The 27,598-nt window shown below is 37.3% G+C and overlaps 1 protein-coding gene across 3 annotated transcripts; it reads right to left on the bottom strand.

Moving 5' to 3' along the window:
- Nucleotides 1-75: 75 nt before the first annotated feature.
- mtm1 (myotubularin 1) lies at nucleotides 76-27,598 on the bottom strand. Of its 3 annotated transcripts, none has more exons than XM_077228264.1 (15): nucleotides 27,507-27,598; nucleotides 22,569-22,657; nucleotides 11,723-11,795; nucleotides 11,102-11,196; nucleotides 10,098-10,208; nucleotides 9,285-9,386; nucleotides 8,984-9,067; nucleotides 8,634-8,783; nucleotides 7,708-7,893; nucleotides 7,048-7,233; nucleotides 6,766-6,969; nucleotides 6,460-6,552; nucleotides 5,707-5,820; nucleotides 2,773-2,949; nucleotides 76-2,063 (listed from the first exon to the last, which is right to left on the bottom strand). In XM_077228264.1, the coding sequence occupies exons 2-15, from the start codon at nucleotides 22,629-22,631 to the stop codon at nucleotides 1,881-1,883; spliced, it is 1,821 nt and encodes a 606-aa protein (XP_077084379.1). In that variant the 5' UTR covers nucleotides 22,632-22,657; nucleotides 27,507-27,598; the 3' UTR covers nucleotides 76-1,880. The 3 variants fall into 3 exon arrangements, with proteins under 3 accessions (XP_077084379.1, XP_077084380.1, XP_077084381.1); XM_077228265.1 differs by having other exon boundaries at nucleotides 22,569-22,654; nucleotides 27,507-27,596; XM_077228266.1 differs by lacking the exon at nucleotides 27,507-27,598 and adding an exon at nucleotides 27,376-27,460 and having other exon boundaries at nucleotides 22,569-22,645.

Raw genomic sequence — 27,598 nt, 5'->3', positions numbered from 1 at the left:
CACTGTAAGCAACCTTTAAACAGGCCGCTATGTCACAATCAGAATGCCTGGGAGTACAATAATCAGCATACAGTCTTTTCCATGTGAACTCTTTAAATTAATTTAATCAGCATTATGTACAGAACAATAGCTGGCCAACAAATAAAGGATACATGTGGGAATACAAAACACAAATAGATCCCTTTAAACTATTATGTCTAACTTAAGATAATGTCAGGACAAAAAAAAGAAAATCAGAGTGCAGCTTTCCTTCACCCAATCTCATGCACTGAGCAATACGATTGAGAAAAAAAGATTTCCCAACTACAGAATTAGATCATTTTCAGATCTTTAAAATGTTACAAAGCAAAATTAAATGCCCATTAAAAAAAGTACATATATATATATATATATGTCTGAGAGGATGTTCAACAAATTACCTACAATTACCAAAACATTTTTTTTTCTAATTACTTTCCTTTTTATAAAACTGTCAAATTTTACACTGAATAAAATAACTATATTTTACAACAATAGAACTTTCAACAGTAAAATAGGTTTTTGTTTGAGGTAATTACATAGTTCTGGTACTTGTACAAAATAAAAAATAGATTTCTGTCTTATTCCCCCCCTAAAAACAACCAACCGCAAATGGTTTGTTTGTTTATTGAACTTTGTCTTCTCTGCACACTATGGTTTAAACTTCATATCCTCATTGAGGTCAAAGTCTTTAGAAGTTCAGTTTTCCGAGGCAGCATAATCAATGACTCTCCTCTATTCCCCCCGTGTCAGTCACAACTCTCTTCCTCAAGAAAAGACTGAATTTGGAACAGCACAAACACACTAATTTATATCACAGCCACTCTGTCTTTCCCAAAAGACTATGCTACGTCTCGTTGGGAGCAATACTGTCAGCTCCATCAGAAACAAAATATTTTCTTTCCGTGGCAACTGCATGCCGTTTTAAGGGGTATAACCCAAAGCCACTAACATGTAGGGCCTAAAATTGTTCAACTCCCAAACCTCAGCAGGGGAGGAAACAACCGGTCGCTCAAAAGCACAGTGGATGAGGCTGCCATTAAGGAAAAGAAAACAATGTTTCTCTATAAAATATACACCTGAAAACCTCAAATATGAGTCAAGGCACCGAAAAGTTATCTGTGTCGCTCGCTTAAAAAAACCCTGGTTCTGTTATTAATGTTAAATTAATGTTAATCACTTCAGAACATGTTCCTTCCATATAGTACACTCACATGAGCAGCGAATGACCTTTAAGGAGAGAAAAAATAAGATATTTAGACAACATATTTGCTTCCTTTACCTTATGAGGTCAGCCATTTGACTCAAGCAGTTAAACCTCGCATAATGACTATTGAAATGATTGCTCTACCAAAGGTTGAAGACCCTGCTTGATACTAGATTGACTGGACACAATGTAGACTAAAGTTTACAACCTGTAAACAAGACCAGCACTCTTTGAATACCTTTTAAACAATCTTACCACTGCTCAACATTCAGAAATGTTCTCCACTCAGATCTAGACACTTTAGAACCCTAATAACACACATAATGCAACACATATATCACATACATCCATCTGACTTGATTGCTTTCATTCGTCACATGACCATTCCAAACAGTATCCAAGTCGTTTCTGGCACACACACACACACTATTTGACTCACTTTCGTCCATGGTATGCGGCACGAAAAAACAGCACTGTCACTTTAAGGCTTCTCTTTTCGTTTAACTTTTTTTTTGCGCAATAAAGGCCGTACTGTGGTTTATTGCATAATTGGTTTGTTACTCGTTATTGTCAACATCACTACTAGTCGTGTTACCATAATTATCACTATTGCTATGTACAAATGTCCAATGTCTGTAACAGGTTGCGAGTGTGATCAAAACGGTGTCTGTAAGTGTGTGATGTGCTGATTGGGCGTGGCAGCATTGGGGGTGGAGCTGTTTGTCAAGTGTGTGGAGGAAGGGGCGGAGTCTGAGAGCTGTAGCTCCTCCAGTTTCTTCAGGTACTGATCCCTCAACGCCAGTAGCTCCTTATAGCGCTGCTCCACGGGACTCTGTTGCTGATAGGCACAAATATACACAAACATTCATACATGTGAAGTGACATCGGTGTAGAAAATCCACCAGAGGGCATCAAAAACACTCTTTGACTTCAAACAAGGAAAACAAATCACATATGCATCCCAAAACATTTTTGATGCTAACAACATGTTGGAATATTAGTTCTCAGACAAGAATTTTTGTATTAATCTATAATTTTCTGGATAATTATGATAAAAATATGCAATTTAATACTCAAAAAAGGCACTTTGGTCTGTACACATTACATTTGTATGTTTTCATTGGCGTATTTAATTTGTATGCTGGTAAACAGCATTAATCATTGTTATGACTAATGTGGCAAAATTCTTATGCATGCCAATGCTGGAGTGGCTTCTGCAAAACCGCTGTGATAGAATGCATGCATGTGTGTGTGCGTGTGTGTGGTGATAAGGACAGTTTGAGTGACAGTTCACGGCAGTGCCAGAACGTAATTAAACTGGAGAGAGAGGATTTTCTGCACCGCTGAATCGGGTGCGCACACACAGATAAACACTCAATCCCACCCAGAGGCAAAAACACCCACTATAAAAAAAGATGCACATACTTTTCCCCCCTTTCCAAGATCGTTTTGTATAAATATATACTCCAAATAGGTCAGCTTAAATAATGCTTACCATCATACAAAAGCTAAAGACACTAAACTGATTGTGAAATGTATGTCCATACCTGGTGCTGTATGCGAGGGTTCCACCGGATGTAATAGGTCACCCACAGCTCTAGGTGGCGCATGCTGGCTACAGGGTAAAGCACACGACTTGACTCTGGTGTGTAGAAGGGGTTTATATACAAGGATGTGTCACTATTGATCAAAGACCACAGAGACACCGTCTTCACCCGAACATTCTAGTGAAACAATACGGACAAAAGAAAAATCAGAAAGTTGGTATTTTGAATAAACACTAATCTATTATTTAAAGTGAATCTTAAAAAAAAAAAAAAAAAATATATATATATATATATATATATATATATATATATATATATATATATAAACACACACACCCACATTAAAGTACAGGTGATTCAATATACTGGTAACTACGAATCAGCTGTTAAGCTATTGAATATATTAGTAATACAAATGGTAAGGTGTCAAATCCTTTGGTTAGCAGTAGATAAAGTGGGACTGTGCACCCTAACATTGTTGTTGCGGTGGACGGCTCTAGAGGGCCACCAGAATGAATGTTTCATCTCCCCAAAGTGCATTCTACTCCAACTGAGAGTCAGTCAAGCATCCCTTTTACTCATGCTCTACTTCACACAATGAGCGCAGAGAGAAATAAAAGGCAGGGTGTGCATGCGGGAGAAAGAAAGCAAAGGCTAATATACTATCCTACTGATGACAAGTGGCCTCCAATAGGCAGTGAAGAAGATAGGATTTCAGATATTAAGAGACAAAGGTGTGATTAAGTTAAAGAAAGAATAGTACAGTGGAGCACAATTTAATAGATCTATGCTATATTTCCACAATGCATGCATCAGTGATAGATCAATATAGAGTGAGGTTCAAAAGTGAGACCACATTGAAAATCTGAAATCTGAGGATCAAAATGTAATTTAAACCAGAAAAAGTTTTTTTTTCTATATTATGATATTAAATATTCAAATGTATTAACGTCTTAAATCGAACTTTTCACTCACTTTTTATATATATAAAAAAAAAGCAAAAATGGAAGCATTTTCACAAATGGTCTTACATCTTTAGACGCTAATGTATCTTCATGGCCAATTAATCTGTATTTTGCTTAAATCGTCTGATACATCATTCATTGGGCACTATACATGATAAAAAACATTTTTTTGTCTACGACAGATTAGAGCTGCAAGACTCTGGATAAATTGAAAATCACAATTGGATTGGTTTTTTTTCAAACAGAGATCAAGATTCTCCCACAATTCTGAACAGACAAATAGAGGCACATTTCTGACAAAATGGTAATTGCTGCAGTATATTTAAAGTGCCCCTATTATGCTATTTTAAAGTTTCCTAATGTTGTTTTGGAGTCCTCTACAACAGGTTTACATGCATCAAAGGTCAAAAAACGGTTTAATTTTCTCATTTGCACATCACCACATTTTCAATGATTCTCAAACGACTGGTCAGATGGATCAATCTCTCTAAATCCCTCCTATCCGAGAGCTGCTCTGCTCTGATTGGCCAGACGGCTCAGTCTGTTGTGATTGGTCTACCGCATGCAGCGCGTGTTGAAAACAAAACCGACCAATTGCCATAACAGCTTCAGCTGTCCTGAGGCTTCCTACACTGTAAACTTAAAGTAACGAACAATGACGTTGATTTTACCGTATCAATCCGGGTCCGATGATGAAACATTAGAAGATTTAGTTATTCAACCCGAACCTCCATCGCAAGAACGACTCGTGCAGGATGTTTCTCAGTGATACGCTACTCAGTTTGAGGTACATTATTAAATGTTGCAACTGTAATTCCTCACCATCAGCATTAAAGGGTTAGTTCACCCAAAAATGATGAGTCCACCCAAAAGCGGACTCATGAACGCGGATTGACAACAGAACCGGAAGAGAATTCAATGCTGAATAAAGTCTTCGTTTTTGTTATTTTTGGAACAAAATGTATTTTCGATGCTTCAAAAAATTCTAACTAACCCCCTGAGGTCACGTGGACTACTTTGATGATGTCTTTATTGCCTTTCTGGACAAGGACAGTATACCGTACATAGATTTTCAATGGAGGGACAGAAAACTCTCGAACTAAATCTAAAATATCTTAAACTGTGTTCCGAAGATGAACGGAGGTCTTACAGGCTTGGAACGACATGAGGGTGAGTCATTAATGACATAATTTTCATTTTTGGGTGAACTAACCCTTTAACAAGTGCATGTCCATCAAACAAACAGATTATTTTACTTGTACTAATTTACTGAGTATTATTCTAATTTATATCCTAATGTTTCGTCTTGATGTAACAACGAAACGGCTTATGTCTCGTTTGAAAAACGGTTCATTTCATTGACTCGGAGTCGACTCTTACTTTCCAAAGACAATAACTTTATATACGGTGCACTTTTTAAAACGATTTAAAACTTTGCAGGATGTTTTCATTCTTATAGAGATATGTTACACACTACATGAACAGTCATTTTCAAAAATCCAAAATAGTGACACTTTAAAATATTGAATTAATCTGAATTATTTCAAAAACTCAGTTTGAATGACTGATTCAACGACTCGCTCATAAATACTTCCATAGTTTCATTACGGGATGAATCAGCATTTTTTATACTAATCTCTTGAATGAATGATTCAATGACAAATAAATGTTTTTCATAAAACATAGCACAGCTTTCCATAGTTTCATACCTACACATGATAAATGATTTGTCTGGGTCAGAGGCAGCGCCAACACAGATATGAATGTGCTGGCGTGATTTTGTCAAAGGTTTAACAGACAGGCGAATCATTGTCATTTAGGAATGAGATCAGATGGGTGTTTGAATCTAGATTGCGAACTTGTAACGCTTAATCATGCAGCTTTACACATTATGGTCAAGTTAAAGGTAAGGGAAGTTCAGGGCTTGTATATCAATGTGTGTCAATGATGTGTGTTTGGCATTTCTTACATTGCTTTCACGAGCGCTCTCACAGTTGTAGAGGAATGTGCCAAAGCGGCAGCTGTACAGGTGATCCAAGATTACTACCAGGAGACGTTCATTAAACTCAAACGCTGTTGGGAACTGCAGATGTGGGAGAGGGATAAAAGTTAAACAGATTTCCTCGCATTAAACTCTAAAAAGCTGTAAACTCTGAAGAACAAAACACAGAAAATGTATTTCAAATCTGTATGATTTGGTTTCTTTTGCTGTACACAAAAATAGATATTTAGAATAAAATAGCTGCCACTTAAGATGCTGTTTTCTATGAATGAAAGTAGCTCCAAAAACGGCAAACAGTACCGTGCAAGTACTTAATACTACTGCTGGCAGCGTGATCGAATGTTAATTAATCAGTTAAATCTCATTCACTGTTACATATATTAAACTATGCCACATAAAAATGGATTGCACCAGGCTTGATGTCAATGATGCTGACTGCCGCAGGTTCTCATGTGTTAAGGTGCGGTCACATTTACCACTGTTTTCAAGGATTTTTGCAGGTGTGCAATCAAGTCATTTTAATAGGCACTTTAATAAGAACAAAAAAACTTTGCTGTGCGTATATCGGGGTCTTAGCATTAGTATCCACATTGGTTAGATGGAAAACAGCAGCTCAGTCATTATGAAAAATACCTCATTTTGTGTTAAACAGAAAGAAAAAAAAACAAGGTTTGCATCAACATGACATGACATGACATGGTTAGACAATTAGATCCATACCTGTTTAGTCATTTGCCACACGCAGTCAATGAATTGCAAAAAGATAGGTGACCTGTCCTGATCTGCATGGTTTTTGTCTCCATGGCCGATTCTCTACACACACACGCACACAAAGTATGACATAAATATCAACAGATAACAATTCTTTCTTTTTTTTTACACAATACAAAATCTAACACAGAGGTTGTAGTTCACCCTTAATTATACAACTCTATCAAAGCAATCATGGCTGATGGAACTACAACTCCATCACTAAATTGTGTGGTTTTGCAGATACAAGACTATTTAAACTCAGTTAAAACTCACTGAGGCGAACTTGTGTCCGAAGCCAATCCATTCCTTCTCCAGCAGCACCTGGAAGCCACCGAGAGTCCTGTAGTAGGAGTCCAGCATCAGCATGGACAAAGAGGTGAGCTGAGCTGTTCGGTCCCAGCCATCACTGCAGTGCACCATCACAGAGCTCCCAGAAGACACCTTATCAGCCACCTGGATGGCCCCTGATAGCACCAACTAGAGTGGGAAGGTAGATAGCTACATGAGATGATATTAAGTTTTATAATATATATTGGTATGCATGAAAAAACAAACCTTAATATGCTCTAGCCAGTGGGTGGACTCCAGGCTGGAGAGCCAATGAGACTCCTCCACATTGGGGTAGACAATGTCCTTTAGCTTCTTCAGTGACTCTCTCATAACATGGATATTATGGATGTCTAGAAAGACCAGCTCAGCGTTCTGATAGGCATCGTCGCCCTCGTAACCCCCACCAGTGGCCTGGAGGGTAAAGGTAGAGAGGTCTACCGGTTATGATATGTGATCACGTAAACGAGAAATTCTGCACACTTGCATTCACACTTCATGTACCAAAACACACTGTGCAAGAGAAATTATTGGATCAATAATGCCATTTCAAAATGCTCTGTCAGCGGTGTTCAGCTTGGCAAAGCACCTCTGTGGTGGTCCACTATGGGTCCACTTTTTGATTTTAATTAGTCTGGCGAAACACACAAAAACTGAAAACATACTCATGCAAGCACATCCTTTTTATTTAATACAAACCAAGAGTCCAAATCTGACTGGGAAACAGTAACCAGCCCATACCTTCAGTGGATAAGGCCATATGTTAGAAATTAGGTAAACAAAAAGTTTTTTTATATTCAAAAACTCTCAAGAACTTCTTGGAGATTAATTTGAATATCTTAGGTCTGCCAATGATCCCTATTTATTAGTGACCTTCTGGAACCTAACCTTGTTTGCCACAGCGTTGACGTTAGGTCTGGCGTCATAGATGGTGAGTTTGATAGTGCCATTGGCCTCACGGATGATGTCCAAATATCTTTCATCATCTTTGTTGCGCTTGCCGCTCATGCCCACCAAAGGCTGGCTACACCGCGTGATCACAGCATGGTTCTCTTTATGGAACCACGACAACACCTGAGAGTGGAAGGAAACCCATCATCATCATCATCATCATCACAGACGGTAATGTAGTCACCGAACATAATAAAAAAAAAATTGTAAGAATCTCTAAAAAGTTAGAAGATAAGAAAAATTAAAGAAAGTTAACAACATTTAGGGATGCACAATATGTATCTGTACCTTATCGGTTTATTTGCCAATATAAATTTTTTTACTTATTGGTATCTGTCGATATTGTATATTGTCCATATTTAATTGTGTATGCTTACTTCCTAATTGTAACATTTAATTTATCTTTAACATTTTTCATGTACATGTTGTATGTGTAAATTCACTTGTAGCATTTAAAATTACTGATTGCAGCTTTTAGCGTTTTATTTTTTTAGATTTATTTACACAAAATAGCATAGAATTTTAATATCGGCCATTTATTGGTTATCAGCCATAACATGAAAATAATTATTGGCTTATTGTATCAGTCAGACGTGTAATATTAGTGCATCTATGATGTTCATCATACAGAGATATATAAATATCCAACCACATATCGCAGTACATTCTGTACATGAAGGTAAATGTATTTGCCTTCTAATGTATAAATCAGAAAAGCCCAGCTTTCTTTTTTACATGCAAAAAGCCGACATTCTCCACAACACAGCCTTTTCCTTATGCAACATAAGCTTGAATTTGACCTTCCAACAAAAATCATACCATTATTCTGACCTTTCATACTGCTCATCTGTAAAAGAGCTCACCGGAATGCGGCAGCGGGAACGGAAGGTAGCGACTCTTCTAAGATCTTCGTCTGTGGCCTTGTATGGAACAACAAGAATTGTGGGATAAGTGTCACACAGCTCGTAGTTCTTATTGATGAAAGTGACCCTCCACTCACTATTGGGTAGACCCTGAAAAACAGAACAACAGCAACAACACAATCTTTAATACAAGTAGATTGTGCACTATGATTTGTCTTATACAATTACATTAGCAACATATATCATATCATATCAATCGCAATTGTATGTGAATGGTGAGTGTGAGCTGGATGCACAAGGGCAGCATGACCCTTTCTAAACCAGCACAAGTCCTGGCATCTGGTCCTCACCTGCCTCCTGTACTCTTCCAAAGGCTCATAAACGTTCCAGCCATTCTCCTCATACTTTTCCTGACTCAGAAAGGCAAAGAGTTGCTGAGAGAGTCAAAGAAACAGAAAAAAAGTGAAAGAGACAGTTATACCAGTATTTCATACATTCAGCTAGTGATGAAAGCCAGTTGTGAAATGCTGAAACATTGACACAACACTTAAATCACACTCTATAAAATGCAAAGATTAATGTTGTTTCATATAATTTTAAATGAGTGTGAAATGTTGCATTTGAGAATCAAGTTAAACACTGAAGACTGACCATTCCATGAGACAGAGGGAAAGCATATTTGAAAAGAATCTCAAATATGTCTCTTCGACTGTGGCCTTCTTGCTTCAGTGCAAATCGCAGGTTCCTCATGTCCTGATAAACACACACACACAAAATGATTTGAGAATGTCAAATGTCATACTTTCAAAAAGGGGATTTTTGTCTTGCTCTAGGCAAACCGGTCACATTTCATATTCATTTTAATATTTTTGTGGAAACCCTGATACATGTTTTTTCAGGATTCTTTGATAAATGGAAAGTTCAAAAGAACAGCACTATATACATCTTTATTTCATTAGAAATGTTGGTAACACTTTACACTAAGGTTCATTAGTTAACATTAGTTAATGTATTAACTAACATGAACTAACCATGAGCAATACATTTGTAGTCTTTGTTAATGTTAGTTAATAAAAATAAAGCTGTTCATTGTTTGTTCATGTTAGTTCACAGTGCATTAACTAATGTTAACGATTTTAATAAAGTATTAGTAAATGTTGAAATTAACATTAACAAAGATTAATAAATGCTGTACAAGTTCAGTTCATTATTAGTTCATTCTAACTAATGTAGTTAACTAATGTTAATTAATGAACCTCATTGTAAAATGTTACCAAAATGTCTTTAGCTTTTGATCAATTTAATGCATCCTTGCTGAATAAGACTTATTTCTTTAAAAAACAAATCTTACTGACCCCAAACTTTTAAGCAGTATTGTGGTAATAAACCTAAAACCTTTTAAATGCTTTCCTTAACATTAGCTGTTATGAAATGTGGATTTCTTAGGCCTTTTGTGAGTGTTACCTTGCAGGTGATTTCTAACCCGTAGGAGTTCTCTCCTCGACTGGAGGCTCCGCCCATCTTCTCTACGCGACTTATGACACCTAAAGGCACGTTCAGGGTAACTGGTGTCTCCTTAAGACAGGAAGTGACAGAAAGACAAAATATCAACAATCTTACACACATGTATGTACTATAAACACCTCAGAAATAACGCTTTCCATTCCACACAATTATAGCAAAAGACCTGATACATTTCACACCAGGCCCGGTTCCAGAATCAAATCACTGAGGGTGCTTCTGGTATTGATGAGGGTGCTCTAGTGAAGTGCTGAAGTAATGTGTAAGCAACGGCTCCACCATAACAAGAATAGCAAGGTACGGTCCCCCTTGTAGTCAATAATTGTATCCCTTAAAACTCTTTGACCACTAAAATGATATATTTAAACGTTTTTTTCCTGTGATTATTTTTTATTCATGCCTTAAAATAGCTTGAATGTAACTACACCCTTGCTTCATTTAGTAAATGCGGATCCATGAATATGCAAATTATATCAACACTTGTATGAAATTCATAACCTTTGTATACCACCAACTTTCTTCCTTGCCCTCACTTTGCCAAGTTGACAGATCATGGCAACGAACCCCAGCAACGGTCAAAACTTCCACAAAACAGGACTGCAGGTGCGCGCTACCATGTGCCAAACAAGGACAGAGCCAGAAACAAGATGAAAGCCTTTCTCTGAAATGATGTGATACAAAATCCCTACTTCCTGTCCTCTCATATCCCACTCGTTTCTCTGGTAACACAGACTAATAGATGTGTGCTATAAACTAAGGTAGACACTAAAATTGCATTCAAATAAAGAAACAAGCCTTTAAAAGGACAAAATGAGGAGGAAAACTGAAAGAAAGAAGGAAATGAATAAGATGGTTTTAAATTCTGAAATGGTCTCAGAATTACTGTGCCTGAACACTTAGAGAACGAATGCATGGTTTTAAAAAATGAAAATGAAAATGTATCTCACGGAGTCAGTGTTCTTGAAGTAGAGTCTGTAGTTGGTGATAGACACCTTTCCTTTGACTGCAGAATTAAAGGGGCAGATATAGATGATCTCTTTATCTGAAGAGTAAAATAGAGAGGGAAAGACAAATTGTTGTAAAATCACATGAGATGCAGACAGTAATATCAGTGGACAAGTCAAAGCTATATAACAAGAGTGGTCCCCCTCATGGGGGCTGCCATTTTGAGATCACATGACCAGCATAGTACTTTAATTTTATAGCTCCCTATTATCTATTATTATTAAATACAACTGTGTGATGGGGCATTACTGCCAATATGTTGGCCCCATTTCCACCACTTACTGGTCTGGAGTGTGAAGCAATGGATGTCTCCCAAATGAACAAAGCAATGAGAAACAAATCTGCAATGTAACAACTTTGCCATGTTAAAAATATATACTACTTTAAAAGCCATACTGAATCGAGTTCGGGCAACATTACATTTTAAAGTGCACTGCAATTATTAAAATAGTGCATTTTAAAAACACAAAAAGATTACAAAAAAAGGCTTATAAAGATATCAATCATATTCTTTTTTTTTAGTCAATGAGAGCCCACAAACACACACAAACGCTCTAACTCACCGATCACTCGCTCTTCTCCCGGCAGCACGGCAACATCTGCCAGCGGCTCCATCTTTAGGCTCTCCCTGGACGCCTGTCAACACATGCAGGAACATTGAGTTGACACGGGTGCATCCCTCACACATACACAAACGCTCTCAAATAAGGATGATCACAACTGCTTCAACATTAATACACTACATGTCTGAGCAGACAGAACTCTACTCAGTTGCATCTGATAGGAGGAAAAAATAACTGCAGAGAAAAATCTGAAAGTGACAGGAAGTAATGGAAGAGGAAGTAGTGAAGAGAGGGAAATAAAGAGTCACTGTCCTCTTTCACCCTCTGCCTGTGAACACCAGTCTGATGCTTTATGTGTGTGTGTGTGTGTGTGTGTGTGTGTGAGATCAGAGATCCAGATTGTCTTTCCCTGGGCTATTTTCCTGCTGCCAGTTGAAGGTTAGTGAACTGGAATGCGATCTAAGAGTGCCATTCGCTGCGTGTAGTCGTTTATTCTGTCGGCCTTTTGCTGCTGTTCAGTGTTTTGCATGTCGCAACCCTATGGGCAAATTGAAGCAAGGGCTTCTGGGTAATGGTCTAGTCCGCGTTCTTGACATGACAAATGGACCAGCCAAAACACACAACACAAACAGTGATCCTAGCTGGGAAACTAACCTGGTTTACACAAATAAGAGGTAGTTGGGAAAACAGAGATGACAGATGAGGAAGGGGGAGAGATAAAAAACAGCCAACTTGAAAGAGGATTAAATCAGTGTTTGGGGTCCAGCAGACCCCACTGGACTTTTCCTTCATTTTGAAAAAAGTGTTACCTTCATCTCAGGGGCATGAAAAACTGTGACTTTTTTCCTAAATAATCTATTTAAACACGCACATCTGGGCTTGATTTGGTTGTTCTAAAGGTGTGTAAAAGTGTTTTTACCATTTCAGGTACTTGGGGTCAGATTGACCCCACATTGAAAATGAATGGGAAAATGAAAAAAATTACTTTTCATTTTGTTTGTCAAAAAAAAAAAAAAAAAAAATATCCAGTATAAATCTGAACATTTCTACATTTAAATCAAGGTCTGGTCCTAGAGCAGAAACACAAAGTGAAACGAACTTTCTATCTCACACATGCAACAGAGAGCATTTTTATAGAAATTGGCAAATAAAATCAACAAAACTGGCATATATCTGAAAAATGTCCATACATAAATGAAGGAGTAATACTATAGAACACACTCTAGTGTTTGTGCACATCTCTAGGTCCTTTTTTTAATAACACAACTCTAGGTCCAATTCATTGTTCTGTGTACCCTTCACTCCTGTTCATTAGTTTATTGGTGCTGTTGTTTTGTTTTGTATTATATTGGTTTTATTTAATTTTTTTAAATTCATCTCTTGTTCTAAAAAAATTAATCATTTGTGATAAATAATTTTCTGAAATAAATAGTATGTGATTACAGGCATATCTTTTAGTGGTGACTTGTAACGTTTCTGCAAATTTATGTATATCAATTTGCAAAAGCAGACAATTCAAAATATATCAGACAACAACACAGATTTTTAATGTATTTTAGAATGTTTAAAAACATATTCAAAAAATATATATAAAAATTGTGAGAAGTAGAAGCATCAAGTAAAATGAATGTTTTGAAATGAAAATTAAATGAGTCCCCATGTACCTCTACTGGAGATATGTGGTCATTGCACTTTGTTTCTTTAAAGCGGCACTATGCAGTTTTTGCAATTTCTTAGCTGTATTTTCGCTTTTTGCTCGCAGGTTTCTCTATAAAGCTCCCCCTACAGCTGCGGAATAGATATTTGACAACACTGTCGTGAAAACTCGTTGGCAAATCTCCCCCTCCCATCTTCTCCCTCTGGCCATGTGCATTTGTTTTCAAAGCCCGCGAACGCATGGAGCCATGTCCACTGAGGTATGTATGGGACACAGACAGAAGGCTAGTATATAAATGTTGAGATAGTGTATGTGTGCAGTGCCGTAAAGCAATTCGTTGATATCACGCGATATTTCCTAAAGCTGAGGCCGGCGGCCCGCCGGGCCAAAGTTGCAAGGGTGTTTTTTCCTCTCACAGGCACCAGGGGGGAGCAAGACGGCCACCATCCAACCCGAAAAAGTCATATAACCATTCCAATGACTCCAAAGCTGTTGAGTTGAGCTAAAAAAACTGCATAGTGCCGCTCAAGTTTTTCCATAAACCTGCAGATGGCAGTATTCTATCCCTAACACATAGCAGTGTTTCCCCTACCATTGTTTTGGGGGGGCAACCCGCCCCCCCAAAACGACCCCCCGCCCCCCCTAAAATGCTGACGAAATCCAGTCATAAAAAAGGAATTTAGTGTATAACGCGGAATTTGTAAATTTGAGGAAAAAATAGAAAGCAGTTCAGTACACTTGAAATCAAATCGCGATGTAGACTAGTGTGTGTGAATATTAAAACACAAAGACTATTTAAATACGAATCCTGCATGTTCTGTGTGAATGAATGGTGCCGCCGACGCGCAGTTTCATTTACCACACACACACACACACACACACACACACACTGAAGCACGTGTGACGCTTGCGCTATTTTTTGGCCTATATCAGTGGTTCTCAACCTTTTTTGGCCCAGCGCCCCCTTTCCAAGATCCAGAACCCTGACCGCCCCCCACCACCACCAAAAAAGGGCTAAATGTCTTTATTGAATGTATGCTGATTATCATTCTGTTATAATAATAATAATAAAAACAATAATAATGTGTATGATTGACGTCCTTATTTTCTTCTTAAAATTATAATTATCATTATTATTATTATGAAATCCGTAACTTTAAGTATTTAAATTGTGAAACATTTATGTATTGAGTCAGTATATCCATTTTCAAAACCGTGCTTTTGTCTTATTCTGAATTACTAAAGTACACCTAATAAGTGTACATAAGGGCCGCATCGTTTTCTCCTTTCCACAAGCGCTTGCGCTCCCGTCTGTTGTTGCTAAGAAAGCATGAACTGCGCTCTCCATGACATGATGACGAGGATTCATTGCATTTGATACAAAGGATTGATTGATTTCTAGCCCTTGCATTAGCTTTACTAGTAGATATATTTATGGAGATGAGAAAAAAAAAACCTGCCCTGTACAGCTATGATCAGCTGTCCGGCCGAGCGTTCGATGTTGTTACGGAAAGGCCGAAGCTGATCAGATGGGTTTTGTCATTATGACTTGCTGTGCACTTGCGGCATTCTGAAAAGTTGAGATGTTTTCAACCGAGTCGTCGGTTAACATATTATGTCTTCAGTTAACTAATTTATAGTTATAAACGCAAATAATAATAATTACCATTATTACCATTATTATTATTACATTTGGGCTATGTAGAAGACGCTTTTATCCAAAAAAAAAAGAAGAACAACAAAGCAATTCTTCAAATGTCTCTCACAATACAAGTTAGTAGTTAGTAGTAAGATTATCACAAATAAACACAAGATGTTTACGCATATCCAAGTGTGTGTGCGGAGTGTGGCGCTTGCTGCATGCAGGCACGATCACGTGCATTTTCCTATCAACAGTGGAAACAACTGAAAATACTAGCTATATAATTTCTGGTCATACAAAAAAAAAAAAAAAACATAATTTGCAACTTTTATTTAAACTCACAATAACAAGAAAATGTGCTTTTGTAAATAAAATCAAACTATCAGGCGCACTTTGATGAACTGGAGCGCGTCTCAAATATGAACAAACAAAATATAGCCTACCTATATTGAAATGTCCACTTTTAAACTAAAAAAATCTGATCGAAAGCAAATACCCGTATGAAAGGTGCATTTCTCTCTAAAGGCGCATCCGCTTTACAGCGGAGATGGAGAGGTTTTCAGCCGACAGCGATCCTTGGATGCCTTATCCGGGTGAATTTTAGTAAGGTGCGGTTTCATTGCCTCGTTAGAAAAAACCTGCTGGCAAAGCAGGCACATAGGGAGCTGGATGTTCGTGGGTGAGGGAATAAATCCATATTTAATATACTCGACACTATACTGTCTGCACTTCTTCTTGTTTTCCGCCATGATGTTTAAATGTGTTTTGATGTCAAAATTGTTTTAGTTTACGTGATTGTGTGCATTTTGATTGGACACATTAATCTTAAACCGCGAAGCTTGTGTACATTTTGATTGGACACATTCTTTCTACCACTCTGCCGGCTGCGGCATTTGTTTTTAAGCGTTGCCATGGAGATAATTTGCCGGTAACTAGCCGGGACAAGTCTGAGTGGGCTACTAGCAACATTTAAATATTAATTAATTAACACAGACATAATTTTATTTTACATTAAAACATGGACGCTATGGAATTATGTCGGACAGAGACGCATTCGGAAGGGCATTTTCAAAAGTGCGAATGACTCATTCATTCTTTTTTTTTTCTTTTGCGCAGGTAATGTTTTGTAAGACGATGTCTTGTAACGTTAGCTTACTGATGTAAATAAATAAAAATGTATACAAAGATGTGATGATGTCCTGATTCACTTTCTTTTTTTTTCTCTTTTTTTTATTGCATAACAAGAACAATAACATACACATACGGAGGATCACATAGTATTATATCTATTACATTCATAATAGCATCAAAGAAACAATAGACAGAAAGAAAAAAAAACTATAAGGGGAAACATTACAAAAAATTCCAAAAAGAAAGGGATTCAAAAATAGTATACATCCGTTTCGCTTTTTTATTTCTTACATCTTTTAGGGAGACTTTCACTTTCCGTAACGGACTGAAGTGCGCGTCCGAGTGAAGACAACACATTTCAGCGCTAGATCGTCTCTTATTTAACAAACGAATGAAACGAATGCTGCTAGTTAACTGGATATGTTTTATTTGCATTGGTACATCCGTGCCGCGAGATGTTTTAAAAGTGTTTCAAAACCGCCCTGTAGGCTAAATGACGCCTAGGCTACTATTTCATATACCGGTAGGCTACATGTTCTACGATATGATATTTTATATTAATATTCTCATAGGAACCTGAGACTCGCGCTTGGGACTGCACGTGCGTATTGGATCGTCTGGCCTGGTGGGACTCCGAATGAAGGTGGAATGGATTTGAGCAGCAGCGTGGAAATCAATGCTGTACCTAAAACGCCCATGCATTCAAATTAACATTGTATGTGTTGTCAGAGGCTTAAAAAAGTTGTGATAATAACAGTGAGTATATAGTGCCACAGTCAGACATAACGCCCCCCATTTGTGCCTGAGCGCCCCCCTCTCAGCTGCCTCGTTCCCAACGCCCCCCGACACTGTCCAAACGCCCCCGTTGAGAAACGCTAGCCTATATGAAGACACAAACGCATGAACTTCCTCTCCAGGCTCTAGATCCACTCTGAAAGTCACTTCGTAATAGGGTTGGGAACCGAGAACCGGTTCTTATGCAGAACCGGTAGTGTTTTTGGTTCTGATGCGATGTGTGGACGAAGTGCTGGGAGCTTATCCTTTAATAGCGACGTCTCACCACATAAATATTAAAATTGTAATGAATGCACTGTCCCTCGCGCTATTCGTATAACAAGTTAAAAAAAATTGCGTCAGATATCAACGCAGAGAGAGAGAATAAGACAGTAGAGCTGCACCATTAATCTTTAAACGATCTCGATTCAAACACCCACGCGATCTTATTCCTAAATGACAAAAACTTCACACCGGGACATTCAAATCTGTTTGCGCTGTCGCTGACATGAAACATCTAACGTTAGCTTTACTTTCTGTCTTTTCAACAACACAGTATCGATATTTCTGTGTTAAAAATATTCAAATGATCACAGAAGTACTGAGATAAAAGTTTATAGTTCGAGAATAAACACTGATGTTAAAACAGTTAATCACCTTTTGAAAGTCGCTTCAAATAACGAAAATTCGCTTCAGAATTTACAAAATGTATATAATGAGCGATTACATCATGAATGCCTTTTTTCAAAACGTGTTTTTGTCTTATCCTGAATCACTACGGTAAGGCTGTAATACGCGTTTAGACTCAGACTACTTTACACTGGTCGGTTCGGCACTGCTGCGGAGTAGCCCAGTGCCTGCGTGACTCACTCGCGTCATTGACATAAACATAGAGAAGTAGCTCCGGCTACAATGTTCTTCCGCAAGACGCATGCATTTCTGTTTATTAACTGCTAGAGCACTTTAATCCAGTAAGGAAACAAGTGAAGTTTCACAGAAATCAATCATTCAAACCGATTTAAAAAATATTATGTTTCACCTGTCTGGATCTTACATGTGTGTTCAAGCATATTCTACCCCTTCTGAGAGGGTATTCCACTGCTGGATATACAATAAGATATAGGAGAGGTCCCAAATTATCCTTGAGAATGCAACATTTTTTATTTTCCTTCAGAAAAAAATATTGCTAAATAATATGTTGCATTTGTTGACATTGCCAGTCTGTTAAACTCATTTGACAAGTAGGGCCTATCAGAAATAAAACACAAAAAGGAATGTGTATTTTCCCCGCACTACTATTTGTATTAGTTTTAATAATTTTTATTGAATGGGAACCGGAACCGGAATCGTTTGGCGGAACCGGAATCGGAACCGAAAAATTTCTTACGATTCCCAACCATAGACAGTATGTTCCCAACCCTACTTCGTGATCATTTAACCGCTTCATTTGAGAACAACTATCATCATGACATAAACACACAGAAACTCAAAAGGTCTTCACGGCAACCCGTCAAAATAAAAGTTCGGTTTAACTTGACAGAAATATATTACTGTTGTACATTAGAATTTAGATATGTCCCAATGTAATAATACACTAACACTAATCCAAATAAATTATCATCAAAACTGAAATTTTTAAAGGTATTGTAGGTAGAAATCCACAAAAATACTTTTTGTCAAAATTTGTTTAAAATGTCTTTATATATCAATGCATAATTAAAATGTAAGTACTCTGGAAAAGAAATGATAAAAATCGAGTGTCTGTAGTCCTCTTAGGACTACAATAAACACAGCTCATTATTCCATTAACTCCCACTCCCTCCCTACTCGGCTCCTTCCAAAGCCACGCCCCCAAAACAAATGAACGCGCGATCCCGGCCGTTCGCTCAGCTGGAAGAGTCGGACGTGTTTACCAGCTTTACCAGATGTAGTGACATCATGTCAGAATCACAAGTAATAAAATAACTAACTTTATCAGTATGAATATAAACAATTAACATGGCTCTTAGTACTCACTATCCAGCTCGCATAACGATACTTGTAAAGTTTAAAACATTTTACTAGCTCGTAATGGAATCAAACTCAATATAAGGCAAAGCTATAAATGGCTTCATTGATACACGTTTGCCGTTACTATCAGTTACACTGTGATGAAGGTGAATTTGTAAGATTCATAACATAAGATTGTTTACAGATAAACTGAATTACATACACTCAAACACCTTCTCACAACTGCATTGCAGACCCAAGATAATATAACACACACACACACAACATATATTGTATAGCACATACAGATACAACATAAAGACATATGTAAACATATGTAGAGCATATAACAACAAACCAAACGTGAAAAAACGGAGTAGGTAGAGTTCACGGTGAAAATAGGAACACAGTTTAGGCAGAGGGTAAAGCTAGGTATAAAAATAGATCCCCTAAACTTTTTAACCTAAAGTTAGATTCGGCGAAATTAAATAAAACAGCTTTCGACTGCAGATAGGCCTATTGCTTATTTATCGTCTCAACCCTGGCTCACTAACAGTTACGTTATACTAGTCGACACCAAAGTTACACTGTCATAGCTAAGCCAGTACCGTTAGTTATGCTACGTAACGTTAGGTAGCTAATATTAGGTAGTTAGGTGTGCTAGTGATACATGCTTCATGAAAAAATAAATGCCATCAAAATGAAAACAGCAAGATTACCTGTCCAGCAGAAATAAAGCCATCATGGAGTCACTTTTCAGCCCCTTGAGATCACTCAGTAGTAGCCGACGCTGGAAAGCCACGCCGATATTGACTCTCTTATGATTTCTTTATTTATCCAAAGACTTTTTGTTCATAGCCTTTTCAAATACTGTCTTCCTTTTTTTAACTCGTTTGACTTCGCTGCCTCTATATGCAGGTAACGTTACTGAGAATTGTGACTGTTCTTTCTCTGCCATAATTGTTTGTTATTACTAGCTTCCGTTCCTTTTCAAACGGGTGCGCGCATTTGGGCTCCTCCTGTATCAGCAGAGGTGGTATCCATGGTAGCGAGGGAGAGCGACAGTCGCCCCAGCCAATCATTTCTTTCGTCCCGGTTGGAATAATGAGCTGTGTTTATTACAGTCCTGAGAGAACTACAGACACTCGATTTTTATAATTTATTTTCCAGAGTACTTACATTTTAATTATGCATTGATATATAAAGACAGTTTGAAAAAAATTGGAAAAAAGTATTTTTGGGGATTTCTACCTACAATACCTTTAAGGAATAATCCATGTTTTAATTTTAACAGTAAAGCTCATTGTGCAGCAAGTTATTTGACCAAAAGTTTATTTAATTTCACATGATTAAAATTGATGATAAATGATACAATTTTTGTTTTATGTCTTCATTTTATTACCAGAAAAAACACAACACAGAATTAGTGTTAGTGTGAATTAGCGCAGAATTAATTAGTGTGACATTTTTTTTCATATATTTTAAAAAAAAGTATTGTTTAATGATTCATAATACATGATTTCAATTAATTAGACATGCTTTTTGATTGCAAAAAAATTACACCACGTATCCGTAACACGCCCGCTCCGCAACACTAGCAGTACACCCCCCCCCCCCCCTAAAAAAGAATCCTAGGGGAAACACTGCATAGAGCAATGTCCAAAAACAAGATCATCATTTAAGTGATTTTTTCATTAAAAAAATAATGTTCCATGAGCCAATTTATGGCATAGTTAAGTAATTGTGCAGTAAACAGGTACAAAAAGTACCAAATATCCACAAAAACACAGCATAAACGTATAGTTGAGAAGTAAAAAAAAAAAAAAAAAAAAAAAATATATATATATATATATATATATATATATATATAGTTTGCCTAGTAAAAAAAATTATATTTCCTTATGCAATCGCTCTGTTAAAGTTTGGGGTCTATCTAACCCCCAAACACCAAAAACGTATACCCTACTTGAGCACTGATTAACACTGTTAAAGGCATCTAAAAGGTACAGTGTGTATTTTCTGCAACATTCATCAGCAATTGTTCACAGTCTTCTGGGAAATCAAGCCCAAATGGATTAGTTATAGTTGTTTGCAGAAAGAAAGAAAGAAAGAAAGAAAGAAAGAAAGAAAGAAAGAAAGAATCACAAAGACAGATGGACGGTCCTTTGTACAAAATCTCTCTAGCTGTCCTCCGGGACCCTAAAAAAACCCGGAGAGTGGGGTTCTGCTGCCTATCACCTGCCAGGTGTTACAGCTCCACTAACATATGTATGGAGCAGCAGTCTCCTGGCTTAAGCCCCAGCGAAGTGCCAACTCCCCGTCTGCCTGGAATCCCCTCTGCCCAGAGAGGTTACATGTGCCAAACCAGACACTGCATATGCATGTGTTCACGTAGGGAGGGGTGCTCTCCTTTTAAAGGAAACAATCTATATTGTTTAAACCACTATAACAATTTCCCATTTGAATTACACGTTTTTTACACATTTAGCAACATGCAATATTTGAGCTGTGCTTGTGAACTTGACAGCCGCCCCACCGCGGTTGTAGACCAAAACACTTTTTTTTTTGCTGGTGAATGCTGTTTTACGTGAATATTACGACACGAGTGATGAAGCACAAAGCTTTGTTTACAAAATAAATAATAGGTCTGCAATTAAATGTTACATCGCAAAAATGGAAACATTTGGATTCGTGTCGAATTTGAGGGGTACATAAATCTAAACCATTTGTCGTCTTTGAATTCCATTTGGCGATCAGGTCACCAGATTTTCCACGAATTTAACAATATTAGTCTACATGTGTTATTCCACTGGACATGAAATCTCATTTCTTTTCTCATACCTTCACTCTTGTCTCAGCCATTTTCACAGGTTATTATAAATGATTTTTCCTTTAATTTGCTTTTAATTCCTATATTCGGATCCTTTACTGTGGTAAAAAAGAAAAACGCTGCAGGACAGATACATTTTTACTTCATCAAATTCTATTTAACACTGTTAAAAATACAGTTTTATGGTCTGATAAAACAGAAATTTTGGGGGGGTTTACCACCTACCACATCCCCCACCGCTGGCTGCTTCTGCCTCTACTCACACACACACACACACATACATATATATATATATATATATACACACACACACACATTTTTTCCAGTTTTCTAGTTTGCAGTTCACTTAAATAGTCCTGTGTGTGACGTTAGTCACCTTATTAGTGCAATTATATAAATGCAGTTTAAAAGAGTTTAAATGTAAAATGAGTGGTGTAAATAAAAGAAGAATAAGGCAGTATTTAATAATAATAATAATATTTTTTTATTTATAAAGCACCTTTCCAAAACTCAAGATCGCTTTATAAAGATAAAGCTATTGATAAAGCATATGAATGCTATCAGTGTCTCTATGTTCTATAGCATCTATATGGTTGCTTAATTCTATAGGAAAGCAGGGCAAAGGGCAGCTCTATTGACACCAGTGAAGTATATTATTTATTCATGCAGAAGCTGAAAGTCTAACCCTCCTACAACAGCACTGCACACTTATAGGATAATGTAGTTTGAAAAGCAAAGAGGCGAAAATGAGAAACATTCTGTTACAGTCGTAGGACATGAGGACAGCACAATTATAGCACATCTGCACACAGGCTTCACTCACGTTTTGGCTGGAGCTGTTCCCCAGAGGACTGGAGTTGTAAGGTGCTATAGGAGCCGAGGCCATCACTGGGTTTGCTTCTTCCACCGCTACTGAAAGAAACAAGAGAAATGTCATTTTTCTTTTCAGCTCAACAATCAGGACTTTTTTCTGCTGGCTGGTAGTGCAGATGTGTAGACACTTGTTGTGTCCACAACTACATTAGACTCACCCTAAAAAAATAATATTTAGCTTAAACATTTTCCAAAGTTTAGATGTAAATAAATATACATATATTTTATACACCCCTATAATGAAACTCCACGAAATCAACAGATTGCTGGACAATAATGGTATAAAGTGCTTCAAAGACTATCACAAATCATTCTCACAATTTCGATTTCTTCTCTTCAAATCAAAAGGTTGGGTTCGGTAAGATTTTTAAAAATGTTTTTTTTTTTTTAAGAAGTCTCTTATGCTCACAAAGACTGCATTTCTTTGATCAGATATACACTATAAAAAGTAATATTGTGAAATAATTTTACAATATAAAATAATTTCCTTATTTTAATATATTTTATAATGTAATTTATCCCTGTGATGGCAAATCTGAATTTTCATTATCATTACTCCAGTCTTCAGTGTCATGTGATCCTTCAGAAATCCTTCTAATATTCTGATTTGATGCCCAAGAAATATTTCTTATTATTATTAATGTTGAAAACAGTTGTGCTGCTTAATATTTTTGTGGAAAACTTTGTTTCTTCAGGTTCTTTGATGTTCAAAAGAACAGCATTTATTTGAAATATAATTATTTTTTTAACATTATATGTGTCTTTACTGTCACTTTAGAACAATTCAATGCGTCCTTGTCAAGTAAAAGAATTGATCTCTATCAAAAATAAATCTACTGACCCTAAACTTTTGTACAGAAGTGTGTGTAAGCCAATAAATAACTTGTATAAATAAATAACATGGCAACAATTAAATTAGCATAATTCACAACACCAATGTTCAATACCTCACAGTAGGGCTGTGCTACCGGCAGTGGCACGCCAAAACAATTTTTTTTTATATGTGAATGCTGTTTTACGTGAATTTTACGACACAAGGGAAGAACAAAGCTTTGTTTACATACAAAAGAAATTATAGGTTAGCAATTAAATGTTACATCACAACCATGGAAACATTTGGATTCATGTTGAATGAGAGAAGTATATTTCAGCCATTTGTCTTTTTTTTCTTCTTCTCGGTTTTGAAATCTGGTCACCCGATTTTCCGCGAATTTAACAATATTCCATGTATTCCACTGGGCACTGGGTTTCTTTTCCCAAATCTTCACTCACGTCTCACTCATTTTCGTAGGGGATTATAAACTCTTCTTCCTTTTGTTCACTTTTAATTACTATATTTGTTTAATTAAAGGTATAGCGGAGGATCTTTCCGAATTTTAGAGAAGACCCGCCCTCTCCAATTTTTTTAAAAATGCACATGCACAACACTCTAATTGCTCCCGAGAGGTAACGCCTATTAAATTATAAACTAACTCAAAACATTCATGCAAGACAAAATGTCAAATGCCCTTCCGTGTTTTATTTACTTATTATACTGATTGATTGAGTGACCGAGGACTCAAGACATGATATGCAATGGAGAAGTGGCTTGTTGCATTTGTGTAATAAATACTATGGTGAACACATTGTAATTATCGAAAATGAACACACAAGGTTTTAGAATATTTCAGCGTGATACCATTTACCATTTGGTCATAAGGCTACTTTAGACAAATTGAGATGATTACCGTGTCTACGCGGTGCATGACTTGTTCCAGGGCTAGCATCGCTAATCATATCAATGGCTGAAACCGTAACTCATCACACATAATACACCTGAAAAGTGCCCATCGGCAAAAAGCGAAAACTACATAGGGACGAGCACGTACAACGCCCTTACATAAACATATCACCAGAATGATTGACACTTAGGTGGACCAATACAATAGTATAGGCTACCCACCCAGAAAAAGAAAAATCCTCCGCTATACCTTTAATTATATACTTTGCTGTGGTAAAGTAGAAAAACGCTTTATGTCAGATACCTTTTAACTTGCACATCAAATTCTATTTAAAACGGTTTGTGCTTGTTAAGACGTGGTAAGGCACGTAAAGTTTATTTGTATAGCGCATTTCATACACGCCACACCAGTAATACAGTTTAGCTTTCTCTGGCAGCGAATAGAACCTAAATGGTCTTGCACCTGTGGAAGATTAATTTTGCTCTTCAGTTCAGACCTTTTACAACAAGTGTCAGATGATTTGGAACATCAGGAGAAGACATGAAGATTTCAGTCAAGAGCAGCTCTGTCCTGCTCGTGTCCCACATCCCTCTCAAAGCGCAGAGCACCATGTGTGGAAATATAATTAAACTTTGCTTTAGTGCCAAAATTTCATGTAATTTCTCTCCTTTTCCATGTTCAAGGGCTTTGCATTGTTAAAAGTCTGAATAACATTACAAGCATAATTTCTGCATTGCGTCTTATTTGACACTGTCACACAGACAACCATATGTTTAAAGGATTAGTTAACCTCAAAATGAAAATTTCCTAAAGATTTACTCACCCCAATGCCATCCAAGATATCCATGTCTTTCTTTCCTCAGTGGAAGAGAAATTAAGTTTTTTGAGGAAAACATTTCTGGATTTTTCTTCGAATAATGGACTTCAATGGCACCCAACGTTTTGAAGTCCAAATCAATGCAGTTTCAAATGTCTTTGAAGTGCTTCAACGGACTGTGCACGATCACAGCTGAGGAAGAGGGTCTTATCTAGCGAAACGATAGGTCAATAAAAAAAATAAAAAAATTATATATATATATATATATATATATATAGATATAGATATAGATATATATATATAGATATATATATCCACACAATTTTTAACTACAATTGTGCGGATTGAGCTGATCTGCAACGCGCCGGAAACTACATCATCACGTTGAAAGGTCTGTCTCGATGTTGCGGGCGGCGGCGGAAGTACCGCCCCACTCGAACGTGCGAAGGAGGATAGTTGAAATTGTATTGGTCGCTTTGTAAACAGTAGGGCGGTACGACCGCCGCCGCCCGCGACATTGGCAGTGACCTTTCAACGTGATGACGTAGTTCCCAGCACGTTGCAGATCAGCTCAATTCGAACAATTGTAGTTAAAAAGTATATACATTTTTTTTTTTTTTTTTTTTAAATCGACCGTTTCGCTAGATAAGACTCTCTTTCCTCAGCTGTGATCGTGCACAGTCCGTTGAAGCACTTCAAAGACATTTGAAACTGCATTGATTTGGACTTCAAAACGTTGGGTGCCATTGAAGTCCATTATTCGAAGAAAAATCCAGAAATGTTTTCCTCAAAAAACTTAATTTCTCTTCCACTGAGGAAAGAAAGACATGGATATCTTGGATGGCATTGGGGTGAGTAAATTATTAGGAAATTTTCATTTTGAGGTGAACTAATCCTTTAAATCTAAAAAAATAAGTAAAAACACATTTATGATCAAATAAAATAAGAGAACTGGTGTCAACTGACTATCTGTATTGTTGAGCTTTGTATAGACTTTTTGACTGGTTGAAATGATGAAGCAGTACGACAGGCAGCAAAGAAAAGGGAGAGAGAAAAGGAATATGGTTGGAAAGTGAAGCTGGTCACACGCGAACTAAAGCACCGACTGACGCGTCATTAAAACATTGCATTTTCTATGAACCCTGATGTTCTCAAGCAACACAGTTGCTGTCTCTACAGTCATCTTCATATATTTTTAGAAGAAACTACCACAGATGTGTCAGTAAGTGGAAGTGAGAGAAAATAATAATTCACTCAGAGAGAAGGAACATCCTGTCAAGTGATGCATTGAGGGACAGATATATTGACAAGAGTTTACTTGAGAGTTAGTGTTGACGCCAAAAACCCTTCAACCATATCTGACCACATCTGGACCTCAGAGCATGAAGTCAATATTTGGGCTAAATGCACACATTTGTACTGAACAGTCATGTAGAAAACACAGCAAACTAGATCTTTGAGTCATTTGTAGGGCAAAAATTTGACAAAAATTAAGCTCAGAGGTTCAAATGAACACCTAAGGGCATGACACATGAGGTTAGCAGTCAGAGATAGAGATGTAAATGATTATAGCACCAGTCTGGGGAGAGGGAGAGGGAGAGAGAGAGAGAGAGAGAGAGAGAGAGAGAGAGAGAGAGAGAGAGAGAGAGAGAGAGAGAGAGGGAGAGAGAGAGAGAGAGAGAGGTATTTATAACGATGACAGGAAGGACTGATGTGGCTCTCACATTATGGTGCATATTTACACCCTTCATTCATCATGCACTTCAATATTCAGCACACATGACAAAAAAGAAAAGAAAAAAAACTCATAGCCTTAAAGTCGTGTACAAAAGTGGATTAGCCGATACATTTTAACTTAGAGATAAGAGAGAGTGAAAACAAACTGTCCAAGGCAGTTTCACTAACACCTACAATAAACTCTCAGCCTGTGGCGTTTCATGCCCGGATCAAACATGAAACAAGTAGCAACACACTTTCACTAACTTGTGTGATGATGTGATGGAAAATCATGATCAGTATTAATCTGGCACATATGTATACATATCCACTTCAATTCATAGTGTCAAAACAGTGACAGATAAAGACAAAGACATCGAAATAAGGTTCGTAAGTGTCTAAAAACTCCACTTTCATAACTTCTAGCGCTTTCGAGTGAGCACTTACTCAGTGAATGTATTCCAGCACAGGACTGTGACCAGGAAATAGCTCGGGCCTATCTCTACGGCAGCTCTCAAGTGCTACATTTACCCCGGAGTCCGCTCCAAGCAGCCCTAAATACAGACCAGACTCTCGTCGAAAAGTCATAACGTGCAACCCGAGCAATATTGGGTTTCCAAATGTGTTTACTTACCCAGAAACTAGCAATTCTTCGTTCCTCAGATCGCCAGTCTGTTTTGCACCGCCGCAGGAAGCGCTCAGCCCGAGTCACGTGACAGCGGTCAC

Source organism: Siphateles boraxobius, unplaced genomic scaffold (assembly GCF_051911475.1).
Source record: "Siphateles boraxobius isolate OS27281-9 unplaced genomic scaffold, OSU_SipBor_1 130, whole genome shotgun sequence".
In the NCBI taxonomy this organism is placed as follows: Eukaryota; Metazoa; Chordata; class Actinopteri; order Cypriniformes; family Leuciscidae; genus Siphateles; species Siphateles boraxobius.
Note: the sequence above shows the minus strand (reverse complement) of the source record. Positions and strands in the feature narration are given on the sequence as shown.